At 36.5% G+C, this 22,478-nt stretch overlaps 1 protein-coding gene across 1 annotated transcript in view; it reads right to left on the bottom strand.

Annotated features, from left to right (window-relative positions):
* Positions 1 to 22,478, bottom strand: part of LOC130681265 (bromodomain adjacent to zinc finger domain protein 2B-like) — a 93,314-nt gene that overhangs the window by 16,438 nt on the left and 54,398 nt on the right. Inside the window, exons 11-20 of the mRNA XM_057493902.1 lie at positions 19,028 to 19,168; positions 16,513 to 16,767; positions 15,354 to 15,568; positions 14,410 to 14,484; positions 13,397 to 13,610; positions 8,405 to 8,467; positions 6,486 to 6,630; positions 1,851 to 2,435; positions 1,479 to 1,674; positions 973 to 1,270 (exon numbers count right to left, since the gene is read on the bottom strand). Coding sequence (XP_057349885.1) covers positions 973 to 1,270; positions 1,479 to 1,674; positions 1,851 to 2,435; positions 6,486 to 6,630; positions 8,405 to 8,467; positions 13,397 to 13,610; positions 14,410 to 14,484; positions 15,354 to 15,568; positions 16,513 to 16,767; positions 19,028 to 19,168 — 2,187 coding nt within the window. The remainder of the gene's footprint in view (positions 1 to 972; positions 1,271 to 1,478; positions 1,675 to 1,850; positions 2,436 to 6,485; positions 6,631 to 8,404; positions 8,468 to 13,396; positions 13,611 to 14,409; positions 14,485 to 15,353; positions 15,569 to 16,512; positions 16,768 to 19,027; positions 19,169 to 22,478) is intronic.

Genomic DNA, 22,478 nt, shown 5'->3' with positions numbered 1-22,478 from the left:
CCCTTGTACTGTTCACCATGTAACTTATTCACTATGTAAGACTTTGTTCTCCATGTAAGAACTTGTTCGTTATGCTTCAGAAGATTGGAGACTGACGAAAATTAGGCTTGGGGTGGATTAATGATTGTGCATTGAGCATTGACTCCCCTATACAGAATTTTATTGTTGTTAACAACCATTTGATCAATAAATATGAGAGATGCCCTAACAACAACAACCAAAAAAAAGTACACACTTCCAATTGTAAAATAAATAAGTAACCGGGATGTAATGTATAGCATAAGGAATATAGTCAAAATATTGTAACAACTTGGTATGGTGATAGCTGGTACCTAGAATTATCATGTATATAAATGTTGAATCACTGTGTTGTACACCTGAAACTAATGTAATGTAATACTGTGTGTCAACTACCCTTCAATAAAAAATAATTATCTAAAAAAAAAAAAAAATAATAATAATAATTAAAACTTTACATATATACATAGGATGTGAGTATGTGTACCACAACATAATGTTTTTAAATTAGCGATTTAAAATCATATAGAGTGAAAGTTCAACATATAACATGGCTATATAACGTGGCTTGCATACTAGACAATTACCAGGCACATATGAAACATTGCAGAAATAGTTTGCCATTACATTTATCGTGGCTGAAACTATGAAATCCTGCTTGTGGTGAAGAACTGCAGACCAGAAATGGTATTTTTCATGCCACTGAGGAGGTGGGCAGGATTTCGTAAGAAGAACTCGGGAGGACAGAGCTGGTTTGATCCCACATTTAGCCACTTACTATATTATGACCACTGACAGGTTACTTACTCTGAGCCTTGTTCCTTACCTGTAAGATGGGGGAAATTAATCAAAGTGAGAACATTTAGCGCAGTAACTGGCATGTATCAGGCATACAATAAATGTCAGTTACCTTCCATTATTCTAAAAACAGATTTTATTCCAAGTCAATTTTACCTTTACTTGCAAACTTGCTGATGCGACTCTCCTTTCCAGATCTTCTACCTGTTGAAGAATCCTCAAATCCACTTCCATTGCTTGTTCTTCTACTGACCAGTTCTCCACAATATCTCGAGTTACCGGGTTTTCTTCATTTTCATTTAATTCAATAATGGTAACTATATTTGAAAGGAAATTTATTTTAAAATCCACTTTATCTCTCAATGATTTCTTCCAGAATGTGAATGAAATTCCAGGGGCACCACGTACAAGTACATTTAACACACACAAATTCACTTGTGAATAAGCAAGGCAGCTGACTCTTGCAAAAGGAGCAGTAAGTACTCTTCTTTAGAAACAGAACAGTATGTTTGCAGGTTGTAACAAACTATCAAAAGTAGTACCAATTTAAGAAAATGTAAATTGTTTTTGGGCAAGATAGGAAAGAAAAAGCCTATTAGTAATAAATTAAGATTAAGACATACTAAAATATGCTTTAAGATGAAAGAATTAATTCTCATAACTAAGCAAGAGAGCAGAAATAAATCTCTTTTAGGTGCCCACCATCCTTATTCTCGATGCAGGCTTGAGTGATGTAATCCAGGTGTTTCTGAATTTGTTTTTGTAATGCCTTTTCTCTTATGCCTCTGGGATGTAGCACTTTGAGCAAAGCTTTTAAATCCTCTGGGTCAGTAATGCTCCACCAGCCAAACTGCATTTCTAAGCCAAGATAAACATGTAGGGCATTTACAGATATTCAGAATATGAATTAATGGCATGCTACAAATGAAAAAATTTATAACTATATAAAAGCATCAAAGATTCAGCTATAATATAGAGATCTGTAACAATACAATAAAGTAAGTGGCTACAGCAAACCCTCTCAAGGTACCCACCTTCTGGAATAGGCTTTGGACTAGGATAATCTACTGGTTTGGCTACTTCAAGAGCTGCAGGTGACTTAGAGGGCGGCTGGGCCCGAGGAGTTGGTGAAGAAGCAGCTGGCGCATCGGCTTGGGTAAGGGAAGTGTCCTCCCAAGGTGTTCTTGGCAGTAACAACTGGTCCCTGGGGAGAGGACTGTAGACCTTGCCTGCACCACCTGAACCGGTACTGACCAGATTCGAGTCTGTCTCTTCCACGCCGTTCTGTGTCACCGTTGGCTGCATGCTGCCCGGTGAGTGTCTCCCACGGTTCTGGTGAGGCAGTGCGCACCCATCTGCACCGCTCTTTGGTTTGGGGGTCGTTACATCTGACTCAGGAGGCACCTTAGCTACTTCTAAAAGCTTGCTTAATTTGGAAAAAGAGCCAGGATTCTGAAGAATTAGATTTCTGTTATCTTTTTCGTTAGGATCTTCCTTTTGCTCACAATGATCCGGATTTGAACAATTTAAAGGGTCGTCAGAAGTATCAAATATTTCTTTGGTCTGGATGCTTTCTGCTTTTTTTCGTTTTTTCCTTTCTTTTGCCATTTCTTTCAGCCCTACAAAATCCAAAAGCATTAAGAAGATCAGTTCCTCTAGATCAAACCATACTATATTTACTGCTATTTATCAAATCATATGCATAAATACTTTAACAAATTTCTCTAGCTTACTTAATACTCTTCATTTTTTTCTTTTATACACTAGCTTGTTACGCTCATTGGAAAAAATTTTGTAATTTTGTAACTAACCACAAAAAATTACAATAATAAAAAATATTAAAAGCCATAATATACAAATTACTGCTAACATTTTTGTATTAATTTTTCCAGGAATTCTCTATGCACACATGAAATCCTATTTTACAGATTTCCAACCTGTACGTTTTACTGAATAATACTCTTTAATTATTCTGATGTGTCAATAAATATATACCTACGCCTTAAATTGTAATTACTATATTCAGTGGAATATATCATAAAAAATCAACCTTCTATTGATAGTTATTAATAGGGTCCGATTATTCATTAGTAGAAACAATGCTAGAAATGATGAATGATCTTAGATCTGTGTTTGGATTTTTTTTCTCCTGATTTACTTCCTTAGGATACATTTCCAGAAAAAAACTGAGTCCTAAGATATTACTTTTCAGAGTTTTTGAAATATATTGTCAAATTGCCCTCCAGAAAGTCTAGATCAATATACAATCATACTTACACAAGGGCATCTGTTTGCCTACACCCTCAACGAAACTGAAGACTATCAATAACTTTTGTCTTTGGAAATATCCGGGAGGTGAGAATCTAAACTCTATTTTTTTCTGATCATTAATAAGACTGGATATTTTTCTGTAGGATAATAGGTATTTCTCCTTAGTGAACTTCTTGTCCATATTTTTTACCAGTGTTTTAATAATAATTGATAAGAAGTGTTAGAAAAATATAAACCTACTTTATTTAATTTGAAAAACGATGTATGTTCACAGTAAAATATTCAGTAATAAGAGGCTAATGTAACCCTTTCCTGCCCTACTCCCTCAGTTCCTATTTCTAATCTTCAGATGTAACTGCTTAATCAATCATGTCCATACATCCTTTGGGAAATCTTACATGCATGCATATGACTATTAGTTTGTGCTGTTACATAAATGGGATGCTACTGTTTTCTGCAACATTTTTATTTGGATAAAATTCAAATGCCTAAGCAAGGCCTCCAACACTGTATGATCTGGTTCCTGAAAACCACTCTTGTCCTTGCTAACCTTGCTCACCTTTCTCCCTTTTTTCAGCTTTTCAAACATGGTAAGTTATGTCCTTTCTTGGGGCCTTTGCACTGGGTGTTCCTCTGCCTGAAATCCTGTTTTGTTGACTAGCTCCTTACCCTTCAATGTTTCAGATTAAGTATCACCTATTCACAAAGGTTTTCCCTGACTACTCTATTTCAAGTAGGGTCCCCATCTTATTATTCACCTTAGAATATCATCATCCTATATGCTTCTTTTGCAGAATTTACCATTATACACATTAACCTGCTAATTTCAAAATATTTCATTCCATACCCCACCCCACACACTACAATTTAACTCAACAAACGTTACTTAAAGGCAGAGCAATGTTTATATTGCTTTAACAGGATCCCAGCTACCTAACATGGTGGCTGCTATGAAACTGGGGCTCAATAAATACTTTTTGGATGATGAAATAAAAGGATGACTTTACTATTTTCACTATATTCCTTAGATTGCTTTCCATGGTGATACATAGAACTGTATCACATTTTCCTTCAATCAGCTGTATAATATTCTTATATGGATATCATAATTTATTTCATATATCCAAAGCTCGCAAATTTCCTTAATTTTGTACAAGTTACTAGCTAGCAAGGAAGTACTAATATTTGTGCTTGATTTATTCTGAGAACTAGTATCTCAAAAATCACTTTCATATATCCAAAAACAAACAGATCGACTAACCACACTAGGTCTGAGACTAGTAGGGGATTTCAGAGGTGATACATTTTAATAGCCTATTCATGGGGTCGTTAACTTTAATATCCAAATTCTTACTTATAGACAGTTAAACCTCTCATTAAAATGTAAAAATTATTTTTAAAATCTTGGAAGTTTATAAGGATGTTAAGTACACAGAGATTTTTTAGATAGTTTTTCTTTCACCAATTTCACACAATCCCCTGTTCTTTCCAGCCCTTACTATGCTTCAACAGACACTTAGATTGGTCCCCTATCTTGGCTATTGCAAATAGTGCTGCAATGAACACGGGGATGCAGATACTGATTTGAGTTTCCATTTTCATTTGTTTGGATAAGTACCCACAAGTGAAAGTGCTGGGTCATATGCTAGTTCTAACTTTTCTGAGGAACCTCTATACTGTTTCCAATAGTGGCCGCAACAATTTACATTCCCTGCAACAGTACCCAAGAGCTCCCTTCTCTCCACATCCTCACCAACACTTATTTCTTGTCTTTTTGATAAGAACCATTCTAACAGGATGAGGCGATATCTAATGTAGTTTGCATTTCCCTGACAGTTAATGATGTCGAGCCTCTTTTCAGGTACTTGTGGCCATCTGTGTGTCTTCTTTGGGAAAATGTCCACTGAGATCTTTAGATTGTTTATTTTGCTATTGAGTCATATTTGCTTTTGAGTTCTTTATATACTTTGGATAACAGGCCTTTATCAGATATAAGATTTGCATATATTTTTTCCCATTTACTAGATTGCCTTTTCATTCTGTTCATGTTTTCTGTTGCTGTTCAGGGGCTTATTAGTATGACAGTCCCACTTACTTATTGACTTATTAGTTACTTAGTTTATGTTTTCCATGCTTTAAAATATTTTTATGTTTAAATATTTTAAGCAATCAGTTAAAAAAAGAACTCACTACACTCTCCTGTTTAACTAACATTCTGACCCATTCATATCAATCTTTAAAAATAAACACAACTGAAGCCTCTAAGTGTCCTCCCTGATTCTATCTCTATCAGCAACTTTTACCCTGGGAAGGCAGACCATGACTTTCACGCATCATTCCAATATACGATTTTATACCCATTCTTCATATTCTTTGACTCACAAGAAATAAATTACTGTGCAGAAGAGTAACTCTGCTTGTTATAGGCCAACAATATTTACATGCCAGCCACTATTCTAAACCATTTTCAATTATTATTAACCGTCCTTTGTGCCCCAAGGGTACTTACATTGTTATATAGTACCTGTTCTAGACACCTATGTGATTAATCAGTCCCTTCTTTACATTGGACTGTTAAACATCTACATGGATGGCATGGACTAATGTTTTGTTTATCTTTGAACATCCAGTGCCCAGAAATGCCCGACACATACTGCGTATTCAAAAAAAACGAGCTGAAAGAAGTTTTCGCCTCCCTACACCACCCTCGGGCAATGGCTACATGTAAGCACTGACTTGACGCTGTGGCCCCATCAGAATCTAAGCATTTGAAAATGCCCAGACATAGTATTCTGAAACATTCAATTCAAGACAGTTTACCGGGCCTATAAATGCACTGTGTACCGCGCTAGTTAATTCACAGAAACGGAGCCAGAAAAGCAGAGTCTAAAGGTAGAATATGAAGGATGTGTGATAATACTTAAGAAAGTAAGAAGTTTAATGGAGAAGAAGGTAATCACAAATTTCAAACACATACAAGACTTCAAGATGAATGAGTCTTATGCTAAGGGTCTTAGATTTCAGCAGTTTACCTCCAGGGCTACCGTCAGGATGGATGGTTGCTGCAAAGGTTAAAGAGTAAAGCACATGTTGGAAAATTTGACAGTGCGAAGGAAGAGAAACGGAGCAGCAGCTACACAGTACAATACAGGTAAAGATCTGTGTCCACTAAATGGGTGGATGTCAGAAAGTGCAGAAGAAGAAAAATCATGGACTGGAAAGGAATACTTATCAGTGAAAGGGGCATTATGAGTTCAAAAGAAATGAAAAACAAGGTTTTACAATGTTTATCCACAATGCACATTTGATTCTGGAAGCACACAATATATCGAAGGAGTAACAGGGTTTTAAAACGTATGGTTTGTTATATTACTTTGTAACAGATTAATGGCTCCTACCTGCAGCGCTCTCCATGCCTTCTACAAAAATCCCCCCACACTGGGGAAAAATCCAATACCGACGTCTGTAACGATCCTGGCCAAACATCACTGAACGTAAAGAGTGAGACGCATCGAAGAGCTCCCTTCTGTACTGACTCTGTTGCTGTTAAAAAATGATGCATACAATTATGCTATGGGTGTTAAGTGCTTTAAAAATGGATATTTAAGTGACTTTATACTTATCATGGCTTTAGAGCAGCAAGATTTCACTATTGAAGAAAGGCAGCAAAAGAACTAATATCACACGTCTGACTTCAGTTCCAGTAACAGTTGTAAAGACAGAAATTACTTTGAGGGTAATTAGAATATTTTTGTTGCCAAGGATTAAAAAACGTTTTGTTTTATTAGATATCTTATCGTAAAGCATGTCTTATATTTGGTAATAAACAATGTGATCAAGTGTTTCACTGAGCCAAAGACAATTGGCTCAATTCTAATGATTACAGTGTGTAATAAATAATACTCACATATACCTGTATTTGCCTATTTTTATACTCATGCTGCAGACCTTAGGCAGCATATGACTAAATTTTGGAATAACTGTGTGATGAATCTAATGACATAAAATGCAGATATCTCATAATACTAATCCTGAAATACTTCACTAATGCTACTGAAATTCAGTTTTACATGAGAAGTACATACATATACAGTCTATAGATCCAGTGCAAAGAAAACCCACAAGTACACTAATGTAAAATAAAACACAGGACAGGTGAGAAATTGGGGATCAACAGAGGTGAGGCTTAGAACCTCACCCCCCGTTCTGAGAGAAATCTTCTGCATACGTGGATGTTTTATTGCCCTCGTCTACCTTGGATTAACACATAGTCTACAGGCACACACCTGATCATCTACATTTGCTCTCTTACAACACTAAACTATGTTTTCTACCTTTATCTTGTATCTACCTACCACTTCAGCATTTTATTAAAAATAATAATAATAAAGAGAGAAATGTGGTATCCACATATAAATCAAGTATAAAAATCAAATGAGTATTCCTATTTGAACTGACTGTTTATAGTTCATAATGCATGAGCAAAACTGAAGGTTTCTGTGATGGCTGCCCTTGTACTGTTCACCATGTAAGAACTTAATTCACAATGTAAGAATTTGTTCTCCATGTAAGAACTTGTTTGTTATGCCTCAGAAGATTGGAGACTGACGAAAATTAGGCTTGGAGTGGATTAATGATTGTGCATTGAGCATTGACTCCCCTATACAGAATTTTATTGTTGTTAACAACCATTTGATCAATAAATATGAGAGATGCCCTCACAAAAAAAAAAAAAAAAAAGTACACACTTCCAATGGTAAAATAATAAGTAACCGGGATATAATGAATATAGTCAAGATATTGTAACAGCTTGGTATGGTGATAGCTGGTACCTAGAATTGTCATGTATATAAATGTGGAATCACTATGTTGTACACCTGAAACTAATGTAATGTAATACTGTGTGTCAACTACCCTTCAATAAAAAATAATTATCTAGAAAAAAATAAATAAATAAATAAATAAATAAAATAAATAAAACACAGGATGCTGAAACTATTAACATGAAATCTGACTGAATTTTAAAAGTTATGAATTCCAAAAAATAAAACCATGCATTTATTGATATTTTGTATTTAAATAAAGAGCTAAAGAATATAGCTCTTGATTAAGTTAGTACCATGTCTTAAGAGGGAGGACTTTAACATTGGCAAGAAACTTTTACGGTTTAATTGTGAGAATGTTTCTGGAGCTCTCCATTTTAATTACTTACAAGAAGCTTGCTTTTATTTAGCAGTCACAAAAAAGGAATCCCATACAAGGTGGATTTTTAAAACACTGCCAAAATGATGTAAGCTATAATCTGAAAACTGCTTACTTTACTCAGCTTTTCAATCTGTCTTTCTAGCTCTTCAACACTTGCTGCTTGGTCACCTTCATCCTATACATGACAAAATACAGTATCATTTAAAGTTTTAAGATTTATTCAATCAATCTGTGGGTATTTAATGAAGGCCTCCTTTATGCAAAGCACTAGGATAGGCCCTATGGGAATGAGTAAGCCTCAGCTCTTGGTTCTTTGTAAACTAATAATCTGGTAGGGAGACACATGCACATCACACTATGGAAATAAAAACCACTACACAGAGGAAGCCATAGGGACCCCAAAAGAGGTAGAGATTTAAGAGTCATGGAGTTCAGGAGAGGGTGAGATTACTTTTAGTGGGAATCTTTACCGAGAGAGGCTACATGGAAGAAGTTGTGTCTTAATTAGCTACCGAAGAATGGTTCGGATTCGATCAATCAGAGAAAGCGCAGGGCATTCCAGAAAGAGTCTGATGTATCTTGACATGAAAGGTACATGAAGAGGTAAGACAGGAGATGAGGCAAGGATGAGTTCAGGGTTAAACGATCTAGAGCTATAAATGCTTGACCATGGTCAATAACGTGATCCTTTGAGGGAGGTTAAACGTGAGAACTACGCTTACAAAGATAATACGGCAATAGTCCTAAGATGGCCTGGAGCAGGGAAAGGATGAACATTGTCAAATCTGGTTAGTATTCCACTGCAGTGACTCAAGAGGGACGGAGAATGTGGGACTTACATAGGTAAAAGAAACAGAAACGGAGAAAAGCAAATGGACGAAAGAGAGTATTACCTAATTAGAAATGTTAAGTCATGGCCACTCATGGGTATGAGGCAGAGAGGGGTGAGGGAGACAAAGGAAGTAGTAAATTATGGTAAGAGTTTAAATCTGGGAGACTGCAAAACTACTGGTACCATTCATTTGGTACCAGTGACTCACTGGAGTCATTTTGAGGGCAAAGAAGGTAAGTTATATTTTGAACACATTGAGCTTTTATAAGAAAAATAATCCCTACGATATATAATACTAACTTCGTAAGTGGTACTTTACTGGTGATTACATGAAATTTTTCATTCTAGAAAATGAATATAGGAAAACAACCACCAAATTATATGTTTTAGAGGGAAAGCATAAAGTAAAAGGCACATGTATTTTCTTTGTATCTTAGCCACGCTACTTCCTATGGGCAAACTACTTAACTCTTCTAAGACTATTTCCTTATCTGTAGATTGATAACAACATTTCCTGTAACATGGGGGCATCTGTGAGGGCCGAGGAGAACAGATCTGAAAGTAACCAGCAAACTTCCAGGCACACAGTGTGCAAACTGGTTACTTTCCCTCTTTCTGAAAATTGTATCTAGAAAATGCAGGTACCTCTTAGGTTTAAAAAAGTAAAATTTGTTTCCGGTGCTCATTTTCTAGAAGCATTTTTAAAAAGCCACACTGCCACCAACCACTCATGAGCAGGTATTTCTGGATGAGTAGTTATCTCCCCAACAAAAGGAAATGGAAAGAAGCTTTAGTATAAGCTATCATTTATCTACTTCTCATCCAGTTTAGGGGAGCAAGTTACAGAGGCATTTAGGCATACTGTTTGTGCTAACAGTAACACAAATTTCCACTTCAGGAAAGAAGTCTTAAAAGAGAACAGGCCCAATGACCCTCAAATAGATAATTACATAATTACATGTCTGTATGGTTCTAAAGTGATCTTTTGACTCGCAGGGCAAATGTTTGATAATATGCTTACACAAAAATACAATTCAAGCAACAGTAATAAAAAATACTTGCAAAAGACATCAAAGTAACTATGTATGAGTCAAATAAACTTAGTGCTGTTTCTAAGACTCTCCCTAAGATGAAAAGGAAGTAAAGTGTCTACTAAGGTTTGTTTAAAGCAAAGGAGTTTTGACTAATAGTCCTTATAATTTTAAGAGATGTGTAGAACTTAAAAGGTCAGAGAGAAAGGCAAGGAGACTAAGCACAAAGAACTCATCTCTGCCGTGGTTCTCCATGATTTCCCAACCAAAAGAGAGGCCACTGTATGTCCCTATGTGTCAAAGTTCAATCATCCACATAACCTGTTACCAGGCCAACTTGTGAAGTTAGAGCTCACGTAGGTTTCAACACAATTCTAAGGTTTAGGTATACAGACTCCATGTGCTGAAGGAATGAGGAGTGTGGAGAAGAGGGAATCATCTTTGAGACAAAGGGGGATGGACTTAGTCAAGGGCAGGACCTTCTAACAGAGAGCGATCACACGGGTCTCAACGGAAAGGCTCCCTGAAATGCATCTTCTAGGGAGTTTTAATTCCTGGCACTCTCCCCAAACTTTAATCAAGAATCTAAACCTACTTTTTGAGGAATAATGTATCTATCCTATCATTGGGCTCATTAAATAGTTAAAATTTTTAACGCAATTGATAAGTGGCTACCAGTTCTTCATCATAACAGATAACTCTAAAATCACTTAAAAGAAATGTTATTTTGACTTGTTAGGTCCTAAAATTATTATCTTAAAAAGTTTTTAAACTGTTTTCTCACATTAATAACATATACATTTGCCAGGATTTTACTCAATGAAACCCTATAATCTAACTATAAATCAATTAAAAAGTCACTTTAAATGATATATGTGGTAAAGAGACATTAATGATATTTAAATAAGTAGTAACAAATTTTAGTAGAGTTTATCTACCTTGCCCCATTGATTATTTTCTTTATATCTTCAACCCCCTCTCTTACTGACTCCCTTCAACCCGAAATCATATTTAGCCTTTCACATCTGAGTAACCCTTGGTTGTCTGTCCCCTTTAGGAACCACCTTTTCCTCTGAGGCACAATGCTTACAGAAGTCATCTCACCTCCTCACCTTCTACGGTGCTCGATCCTTCGCCACCCGGCTCCTGCTCTGACCCGACTAACGACTGTGCTGCCACTGGTCCCCAGTGACCTCTGCCTTGCCCGATCCCACAGACACTTTCGATCCTCATCACACTAGACTCCTGCTACGTTAACATTGTTTATCACTCCCTCTTTTGAAATGTTCAGTTTTCTTGATTTTTGCTACTATTACATGTGTAGAAAAGAGCTGACATTGCAGGTCTGACTGCTCTATTTGAAAGGCCCGCGTACAAGGCTGGTCCCTGGCTGGTGTCTGGGAACCTGGATTTCAGAGGGTTTCCTCCCACGCTGATAGACTGGCTCACTGGAACCCAACTGTGCTAACAATGGGGTGTATACTGAACACCTGTCTTTCTCCTGGGAGTTTTATACTTGTCATAACTCATTCCTAGGAGACTGAAGCCCATCATGTGTGACTCCACTGGGAAAAGACTCTTAACAGTGTGGGTCTGGTTTCCTCTGGGCTGTGGCTCACATGCCTTTTCTCTCTGATTCTGATGTGTGTCTTCCTAGTGAGTCACTGACTCTGGTGATGGCCTCAGAGATCCTTGAACCATTACAGACACCTCCTACCTCTACGACTGCTCCTTCTTCAACAAGAAGCCCTACAGGATCTTCTGAAATATTGACATCCCCTGGGGTTCCAACTTCAGTCTACTGCTCTGTTCCCTAAACCAAACCCCCTGTACAGAAATCACCCACCTCATGATTTTAAACTACTGTCTGTGTGAATAACTTCCAGATCTATATGTTCATGACTGAACTCATCTTTAGGCTTCAGATTCTTATATCCAACTTACTGCAGAACTGCTGCAAAGGCACCTCAACCTTAACATGTCCAAAATGAACCCACCATCGTTTCTTGTCTTCCACTATCTGATCTGCACTCCCCTCCTCCTCTATCATCTATTTATTCTGTTCCTCCTGATTTCTCTAACTCAGTTAATGGCAAGAATACCACGCAGCCTCCCAAACCAGATGGTCGGGCATCAATCCTACCCTTCCATCAACCTACCAGTTCAAATACTACTCATTCTTCTTCCTAAGTATTTACTGAAATCGTTTCCTCCTTCTTCCCAACTACCATCGGGCTCGTTTGGGACCCTACAACTCATTAAACTCTTGCAACATCTCCTGACCGACCTTCCCACCTCTGATCTTGCCCTACCCCAAATCTACTTCTATTTTCCATGGAGCTGCCATAGGGAGCCACTAAAAAAAGCAAGTGTGACTCTGTCATTCTGTCACTTACAAAGAGGAAGCAATGGCTTCCTCCTACCAAAAAAGTGTAAATCCTAGTTCACAGTTGTTGCTACGAGGCTCTCTAATAACAATGAAGCACTTGTCAGTCACTTAAGGCGCATCGTGGTTTCAGATTCCTACGTCCGTTTATGCTGTGCTTTTTGCCCGAGCACTTCTCTACGGGTTCTTCCCCAGGTTAACATTCAGCCCACCTTTTAGCCTCAGCCAGTGGGCCCAGAAAGCCTTCGTTGAGGACCTATTCCTCATAAAGGTTCAATGCCCTTCCTTTCCGCCTGCCTAGCACAGAGTAAATACCACCGGCAAAGCAGTTAACATGTAGTACATTACATTTTCTTACGGCAAATCTTCCTCAATGAGACTGCAAGTTGAGAAAGGACTTTCGGTACCTTACTCATCTTGGATCAAAAGTGCCCAGAGCGAGGCACATAATAAACTGATGATGCTTGAGAAATACATCAGTTTCACTAAATGTGACAATACTTTCAAGGCATGAAGTATTGTACACATATAAGCTAGGATTTTACCAGAATGAAAGAGGATAACTGAAATTAAGAATCTACATGGTTCTTTGAAGAACTCTCAATATGTTCTATAAAAAGAAAAACTTGCCTTTGTTTATTCAGTGTAAGCCCATCCCATGTGTGGGCAATTATTAAACCATCACAAAAAACTTTACAAGGTGATTGTTATAAATATTCAGTTTTCAGATGAAGAAACTGAGGCAAGTAAGTGTCAAAATGGAATTCAAACCCAAATCCACCTGACCCCCAAATTCTGTTTTCAGTATGTTATGTTATCTTTGTCAAGTAATAAAATCTACCTAAACTTGATTACCTCATCTTCACAGACATCGGTTTTCTTTCCTTTTCTGTCTTCCTTGTCTTCCTCCTCCTCCTCCTCCTCGTTGCCATCAGCGTCACTGTCGCCGCCCTTCCTTCTTCGCTTGCATCCTGCTGTGGGGGTGGCCGACGCGTGCTGCTCTTCTCCAAGATCGATGCCACCTGAAGTGTCTCTCTTGCCTGCTTTCTTAGCATAAATGATTCGGAGCCTTTAAAATGTAACAAAATTAGGATGTACAAGAAAACCTTCTCTTCATACATTTTAGAGAAAATAACATGAGTTTTAAACCAAAATTCCTTACGGTGAGTATTAAGTCAATGGCAATAAAATTAGAATTAAAGAAATTTAAGAAATATGTTTCCAGAAATTACAGAATATATTGACTTTTAAGAATTATTCTGGATCTCTCTGGAATTAGAATATATTTTAAAAATAAAACTTAGCTGAAAAAATTAACTCTAGCAATGACCAATGATAATTCCTGATCCCATGCTTTCAGACTGAAAAAATTTCTGTTCAAATTATACAAAGATATCTCCTCTTACATAGAAATTGAGTAATTTCAGCATTATATTTCCTGGTGGGAAACTAATTAAGCTTTAATTCTGAATACATTTGGATATTTTAGACTCTATGAAAGCAAACTAATTAGAAAGCAATTTTTAAAAGTGGCAGTTCTAAACAGATTCTACTTATGACAAAACTAACTTGATAGCCAACAACAATCTTAGAAAACGTGATTGCTTGACTTCTTTGGAAGCAAAAATGTAAACTGACTTTTTTCTAAGTCTGAAGCATAAGATGTTCAATGACTCTAATTACAACTTTTGTCCATTGCAGACTCTCATCCTAGGTTTTATTAATTTCTTAATTCATCTTAATTAAGCTTTACCTTTTTTTATTTCTTACACATAATAAACTTTAAATTCTGTGTTTGGAATTTATGTTTTACTGGGGAATTTGTACAATGGGAAACAGTATACTAACTTTAATAAAACAGGACTTACTTGCGGAGTTTACCTTCTACCATCCATTTATCTCTCCTCAAGTTTGACATATAATCAGTGTTCTTGTCAATTTCACTGTCAATGCAAAAGTTTATTAGAAGACAGAAATTAATCCATTATGCAATATGTTAACATGGTGAGTAAACTGCTGCCATTTCTTGCTAACTAAAAGTGATGTCAATGAGTAGCGAAAACAAGTGAAAAATTATATCAATACAGTATCACAGCTAAGAGATATACAGAAGACTTAGTATGTCCACCAATGGTAGAAATGCATGGCTCTGAAATATACAGATTGATCCTTTTCCTAGAAAGGAAAAGAAGTAAAAGTAACGATAATTAAAATATGTAAAATAATGAATAGAAAGAACAAGATGAATATGGATTTGTTCACCAAAACTTGAAATACTAGAGTGCAAAATTTACTTTGACTCTTAAATGTAAGTTTTTAAAAAGTACAATACATCAATAAACTAATATTAAATTGTTATTAGCACATAATAAAATAAAAAGCTGGATAATTCTATTAATGGCTATGAAGGAAAATCACGTAGTTATTTATCACTGAAAGATGTCAAAGAAAGAAAAAATTCCGGATTCTTGCAAACGTGCTACCTTCTGGTGCCATGGTAAGAAAAAACTATTTTTATGTTTCCTTATATGAATAATTAACAGAATTATTAAGTAAACAAAATGGTAGCAAAGAACATGCAGTAAGATCCAAATTTTCTTTTCAACAGACTGCAGTAAATACATTAAAATAGTAGTAGTAGTAGTAGTCATCTCTGAATGGTGAGGTTAAGTGTAATTTTGTTTTCTTTGTGCTACTCTGTAAACTTTGGATTTTCCATGGGTAATTTGTGTTACTTTGTCATATAAATTATTTCGATTAGACAAATTGAGAACAGGAAGGAAGCGCCAGAGAAGTCTAGGCACGGGCTCACCTCACCACCCTCCTGCTGCACGCCAGCTCACTGATCAGGAAGGCCAGCGCCGAGGCTTTCTGGGCCGGAGTGTGGGCCTGGAAAGCCTTGGTCCTCAGGCTTTCGGTGAGCTCAGTCTGTCCACAACGGGCCTCCATAAAGATCTGCAAGATCTCGGAAACATTGTCTCGATTCATACCAACATTCAGCAAATGTTCTCCAAGAGCTGTTTCGGCCTATAAAAGTTTGGCATTTTTGTCAGTATTGATCCTAACCGTACAGAACATAAAAACAATTAAGATTTTTAAATGTTTTTATTATATTATCTATGTATTACTGAAAAGGGCTTAATTCACACTTGAAATGAAGTAAAGATAAAAATAGACAACAGATGATAGACAGGTATTTGAGTACTTGCGTCTTTCTATTCCTTCTTTAGACCCTTGGTTAACAGGCAGGAAGGAGAGTATGTGAACTCATGAGTAGATATCATACCTTCTTTGACTATAGAAACTATCTCAAGCTTTCTAAGGCTTTATCTAGGCGTTCTATCAGTACTGGTTGCGGGAGGCCCAGGGGCACTACTGTTGTGTTTTCCAGCTCTAGAGTGTCATGGACTTTATTGTCTGGTATCCTAAATAGGAAAATGGAAGAACAAGCAACTGGTGCACCTGGAAACTTCTCTCTCCATCATATTATCTACAGCAAAGCTGACTGAAATGTGTATCTTAGCTGGAATTATGATCCATTTGAATTTCTTGAGTATCCACTGAGAGGTACAGAGTCTTATCATGCTGATCTTAGAGGTGCTGCCATTCGCCTCAATTGTTCACAGTGATTGAGAGCACACAGCATAATTTCAGAAGGCATACATAAATTTTAATTCTTTATGATTTATAAATTCTCTTTTGCTGAATATCACTTTCCTTAAGTCACTTGGTTTTGGCCAAAAGCTAGAGAAAAATAAGAGTAATCTGGGAATATCTACATTCTGTAGGCTTTATGAACCAGGTTTTCCTAGATGTGGACCATTTGCAACTGAACGCAAATCTACACTTAACTTTGTGAGATGCGGAAAAAACTAGATCAGTGTATACACTCTTCTGCTAATATGCTAAAGCCAGTTATCAGTGCACTGAGGGTACAAATTAAAATCATTTTTTGTATTTTGTTTTTTTACCTTGTATCCTGTAATTAGACCTGGATCACACACAGCAGCTGACAGGAGCCTCACAAGCAGGTCTTGTACCTCAGCCATGCTGTCCCCTAGATTCAGCAATCCCTCTTGAAGAATACTCAGGTCTGGAACATCAGTATTCCCATTAAAGCCTAAAGCTTTACCGAAGACTCGTAAGAACTGCACCACAATGAGACAGTTTGAAAATGTACTTCCAGAGAGGACAAGTCCTGGAATACGAGGCAACTCTGGCAAAGGCTGAAAAATAAAATAAAATAAAAAACTAATTAACTAAAACGGCTATGACTTCAGATTTTCTGAAATAGAACAAGTTGCCGTCTTTCTTTGCTCTTGAATTCTGCCAGTGGTTTTCCGTCTAGACTGTGGATTCCCTGAGGGCATTTCTGCAACCCCATAGTACTAAGCACGGGATTTTGAAACCAAGCAACCATCAATAAGTTTTAGTGGAACTCAATACGAACTCAGAATTCTGAAAAAAGAACACAAATTTTAATTAACATATTGATAGAACATGGGTTCCATAACTGGAGCAACAGAAGAAATAAGCATTTCAAAAGTACTTGGCCATGGACATACTAAGTAGGGCACGTGTACTAATTTCTTCTAATGATGGAGACTGATTAATAATTCATGCTTTTTTGGTTGCTCAGAAACTACCGTGTATCTATGGGCCGATGGGAGAATGGTACCATCTTTGGCTAATTAATGCAGATAAACTATTTGGTCCACATGGCCAGAACCCATGATCCTATCAAGAACCCAGTTACACTGCAACTAACAGTCTCTAGGCTTGTAGCAAAACACTAATATTGAATTTCAATACTCCCATTAGAAAGCAGCTTCTTTTGCTACTTCTCAAATGTGCTCACATAGTAACATTTTAATGACAAAACTGTAGTACCAGTTGTCATGAATATTTAGGAAGTAAATAAGGCAATAAGGCCATGAATGAGACTTAATAATAGTATTTCAAATTTTGATTAGAAAAAAATGAACTTTTACATATTTCTATTTCACTGGTCTTTGTTAAACAATGTTCCTCCACCCTGCACTTACTGAAACAACTAACCAAGGACCTTCTCTAGTGATACTGTGTGGAAACAGAACTGCGGATAATATCTGATAGCACACAAACCTTACAGGTTCCATTTGAAAACCATCTAAGTCTGAATCTTTTTTCTTGAACCATATCATACACATACCATGTGATTTAAAAAATTTATATAACAAAGCTATCAAAAGGCTTAAAATGGACTTCTATATTTGATTTACTGCATATGGATTTAAACAGAAATAACAAATTCAAGAAAATAGAGGTCTTTTAGGATTTTTCAAAAATTGCTCACTGTGAGCCTACTAAATGTGTCAACTAACCTATGTACCCTCTCTGGACATAGGAAAATTTAAACATGCAGTTTTACTAAAACTAGTGTTTATACTTTTATTTGTAGTTAAAAGCATTTGTGCTAAGTAAGAATAGTATTATAACTAAATCCCCACTAGGATATTTTTGCTTTAAGTGCTTTAGAAAAAGCTGAAAAGAGACAATCACTCTTTGTATTATCAGATGAACATGGCATATAATATAGATCCTATTGACTAATTATACTATTATTGACAGTATTACAGAAATATGTATTATTGACAATTTTCTACAAATACCATCTTAACTATAGCCAAACATAATTGATTTCTTCTGATAAGTATATAAATTATGCCAGTTAACATGATTATCACGCTCTTTCCAAATTTCTACTTTTACGTATTTTAGCAACACCTGTGAAAACAACAGGAGAGAAAACACATGAGGTCCTCTCACTGGACACATTTCTTGGCTTTCAAGGTGATAAACAGTATGGACCCTGGAGTTTAACAAATTGGAGTTTGGATCCAAGGTGCCACTTATGAGTTGTGTCATCTTGGGCAAGTTCCTTCACCTCTTTGTGTCAAAGTTTCTCACTTGTAAATGGGCATAAATACCTCTTCAACAGGATTGTGGTGAGGGTTAAATGGGAGAATTCATACGTAAAAACACTTAGCACAGTGCCTGGAAAGTAGTCAACATACTCAATGAAGTTAGCTAACAAGTCTAAAGCACTGAAGGAGGTTACAGATTATAAATCCTGATTTATTTAAATATCTAAGGGGGTTTGAGGAGAAGGTAGATCTTTCTGTATCTAAACATATAGGAAGGACCAAATGAAACAGAAATCTTATCTACTTTTATCATTCCCCCTTGTACATTTGTACAGTGTTTTTATTTCAATGAAAAAGATTGGCAGCACTCCACCACTTATATATTTAGAACTTCCATTTCCAGCGCAGGAGGTCAATAGACTTATTGGTGGCCATCAGGAGAAGCACACTGACCTAGACTTGGAAATCCACTGCTCAGCTGAAAGTGAAAGCCTTCGTACTGGCAGCTCGGGCAGACGAATGAGGTGAGAACACAGGAAAAATTAAACTTATTAAGGAAATGGTTTACATGATAACTTACCTTTTGGTCTGCTAAGCACATGTCTTCATTAGGCTTCTTTAGTTCTTTTGCAATTTCTAATTCTAATCTTCGTTGCTCTAGTTTAAGCTCTTTCTTTAATCGTTTCTCATCACGTTTTTCTTGCTTCGACCGTTCTTTTTCCTTAAAAAGAAAACCATGCCCACATAGTCTCTTTAACCATTATTATGTTTGAAAAGCCATTAGTTAAAATTTAAAAAGTGATCTGTGTTATGTCCATGAACAGAACTGTCCAAGCAGGTTTAAGCGACGGACTTAGGACTGCATAGAAATAACTTATTTTGCTTTTCAGTATTGTCACTGTTTGATTTTCAAAATAATCTTATGACTGTATATATTTTTGTGCAGTTGATCCTTAATCAGCACACGCTTGAACTGCATGGGTCCACTTATATGCAGGTTTAAAAAAAATACACACACTGGTAACTTTTTTGAGATCTGCAACAATTTGAAAAAACATTTTCTTTTCTCTAGCTTTATTGTGAGAATACAGCGTACAATACATACAACATAAAAAATATGGTTGATGATCTGCTTATGTTATCAGTAAGGCTTCCCAGTCAATGGTAGGCTATTATAAGTAGTTAAGTTTCTGGGGAGTCAGGTGTTATATGCAGAGTTGTTTCCTTAATGTCACATTGTTCCAAGGCCAGCTGTGTGTTCTGTGTGTGTGTGCATGTGTATTCTTGGGCATCATTTTTAACTAGTGATATGCAGTACTTTTTCCAATTAAAAAACCATACCTATAATATGGAACAGAAGGTAAGAGTGTGGTCAATTTTTAGGATAAAACGGAGATTTCCAAGAAATCTTTGAAAATAGTAGGATCTTTAAAACTTGGTGACAGGCATCCATTTTTGTTTACTAATAAAGATACTTCAAGGGAAACATGGCGTCTCTAAATTCAGTGAATTTAGTGAACTTATCCACCATTTTAATTTATTAGTCAAATTAGTCACTAATTTATTTACTGAATTTTAATGAACTGTATAGGACTAATGCAAATCCTGTGGTTCTCGTGTAAGATGACTCAAAGAACCAGTTTCAAATGGCATATATAGACAGTCACAACCTAGGCCCCCACAAGGTCAGTCTCACGTCTTACTCTCGGTGCATTCGCCAGGCCCTAGTGACACTGACACAGCTGGGTTGGGAAAAGTCTGCGTGACAGTTTGAGGCACTGCTTGGATGATGATGTGATGATGCTGCTGAAGATGGAGGAGGAGGAGGAGAAAGAGGAGAAGCAGCAACAAAGCTAAGACAGGTGTACATACAAGGTTAAAACTGACTCCCTCTGCCCCTTGTCTTCCTCACCCCAAGGGCCCTAACTCAGTCATCAGGCTGTACCTTAGTGTATGTCATCCCCGCCCTGCTTAGAATTCACAGCTCCTCCTCCTCAACACATATGCCTTTTTTTTTTTTTTACTCTTCCCACAACTACTTCAGGCACTTTAATATTTCTTTTTTGGCTCCCACATAACATAGCATTTATTGAACTCTGGGACAATTATCTGTTTAATGTCTCTCACGTTACTGTGAACTTAGAGTGGTCAGAAGAACTAATTTATTCACCCATTTCTTAATGCACCTATTCAATTCTCAGCTGTACAATTTGCCAGGCACAGTTTTGAGGGATTTTTATCCTTTTCCCTGACTCTCATGTCTGTATCATTTCAACATTCCTCACCAACTGATCTAAATATTGTTTTTATTTCTGACTATAGTAATTATCATCTGACTCTAACGGACATATTTGGTGTGCTTTAGCATATAAAACTTATTTAAGCATGAATTAATGATTAATTCTACAAATGCCACATAAATAAAGATACGTTAACATCTGTACTAGTAGTCATTGAAAATATTCAATAGCCAGTCTTTTTCTCTACTTTTTACATTTTATATCGTGGACAAACATAATTGATGTTTTCAATTTTCATCTATACACAAACCTTGTATGCAAAAGCAGAGATAAACACATTTGTTAATAATACTCAAGTTATATTTAGGAATTTTTAAGTATCTGAAATCACAGTCATGAAACCAAATTTTAACCCCTCAAAAGACCCTCAAACAACATCCCGGTAATTAATGGTAACTCTTTTTATTATTGGTAAATAACTGATAACGTTAGGCTTTTGTTTCTATAGGCTTCACTTTTTAATATTGAAACAAAGAGAAAGTTATAATCCAAGGACATAATCAGATTTCAGATGCCATTTGAAACTTATAAACAACACAAAGTAGCTTTAGGGAGATCATTCTGATCGAGAGAAACACCACACAGTACAAAGCATTATCCAACAGTTTGCATTTCTGAGTTGGGGGTCTGCTACTTAAAGAGCTAAAGACATCACAAAAAAACCCATATATAAAGAAACAAATATAAACATACAATAAAAGCACACATTATATACATTTATCTGTGCTAAACATTATTTCATATAGTCATTTTGAGTTTTTATTTTTAATATAATTGATACTGGTATACCATCGCAGCGTTTACTTAAAAAAAAAATAACATGCTGATTCAAAATGGATCAAAGACCTGAATGTAAGTCATAAAACCAAAAAACTCTTGGATAAAAACATCGGGAAAACTCTTTTGGACATAAACATGAGCGAATTCCTAGCAAGGGAACACAAAAGCAAAAATGAACAAGTGGGACTATATCAAGCTGAAAAGCATATGTACAGCAAAGGACACCTTCGTTAGAAAAAAAGGAACCCTGCAGTATGGAATATATGCATGAATGACAGATCTGATAAAGGGTTGACATCCAACATATATAAAGAGCTCGTGCACCTCAACAAACAAAAAGCGAATAATCCTATTAAAAAATGTGCAGAGGAGCTGAACAGACAGTTCTCCAAAGAAGAAATTCAGATGGCCAACAGACACATGAAAAGATGCTGCACATCGCTAGTCATCAGAGAAATGCAAACTAAAACCACAATGAGATATCACCTCACACCAGTAAGGATCGCCACCATCCAAAAGACAAACAACAGGAAATGTTGGCGAGGTTGTGGAGAAAGAGGAACCCTCCTACATTGCTAGGCGGAATGTAAATTAGTTCAACCATTGTGGAAAGCAGTATGGAGGTTTCTCAGAAAGCTCAAAATAGACATAACATTTGAACCAGGAATTCCACTTCTGGGAATTTACCCTAAGAATGCAGCAGCCCAGTTTGAAAAAGACAGATGCTCCTCTATGTTTATCGCAGCACCATTTACAATAGCCAAGAAATGGAAGCAACCTAAGTGTCCATCAGTAGATGAATGGATAAAGAAGAGGTGGTACATACACACAGTGGAGTATTATTCAGCCATAAGAACAAAATTAATCCTACCATTTGCAAGAACATGGATGGATCTAGAGGGTACTATGCTCAGTGAAATAAGCCAGGCAGAAAAAGACAAGTCCCAAATG

The sequence above is a fragment of the Manis pentadactyla genome, chromosome 16, assembly GCF_030020395.1.
Source record: "Manis pentadactyla isolate mManPen7 chromosome 16, mManPen7.hap1, whole genome shotgun sequence".
Lineage (NCBI taxonomy): Eukaryota > Metazoa > Chordata > Mammalia > Pholidota > Manidae > Manis > Manis pentadactyla.
The sequence above is the reverse complement of the archived record's forward strand: the minus strand, read 5'-3'. Positions and strand labels throughout refer to the sequence as shown.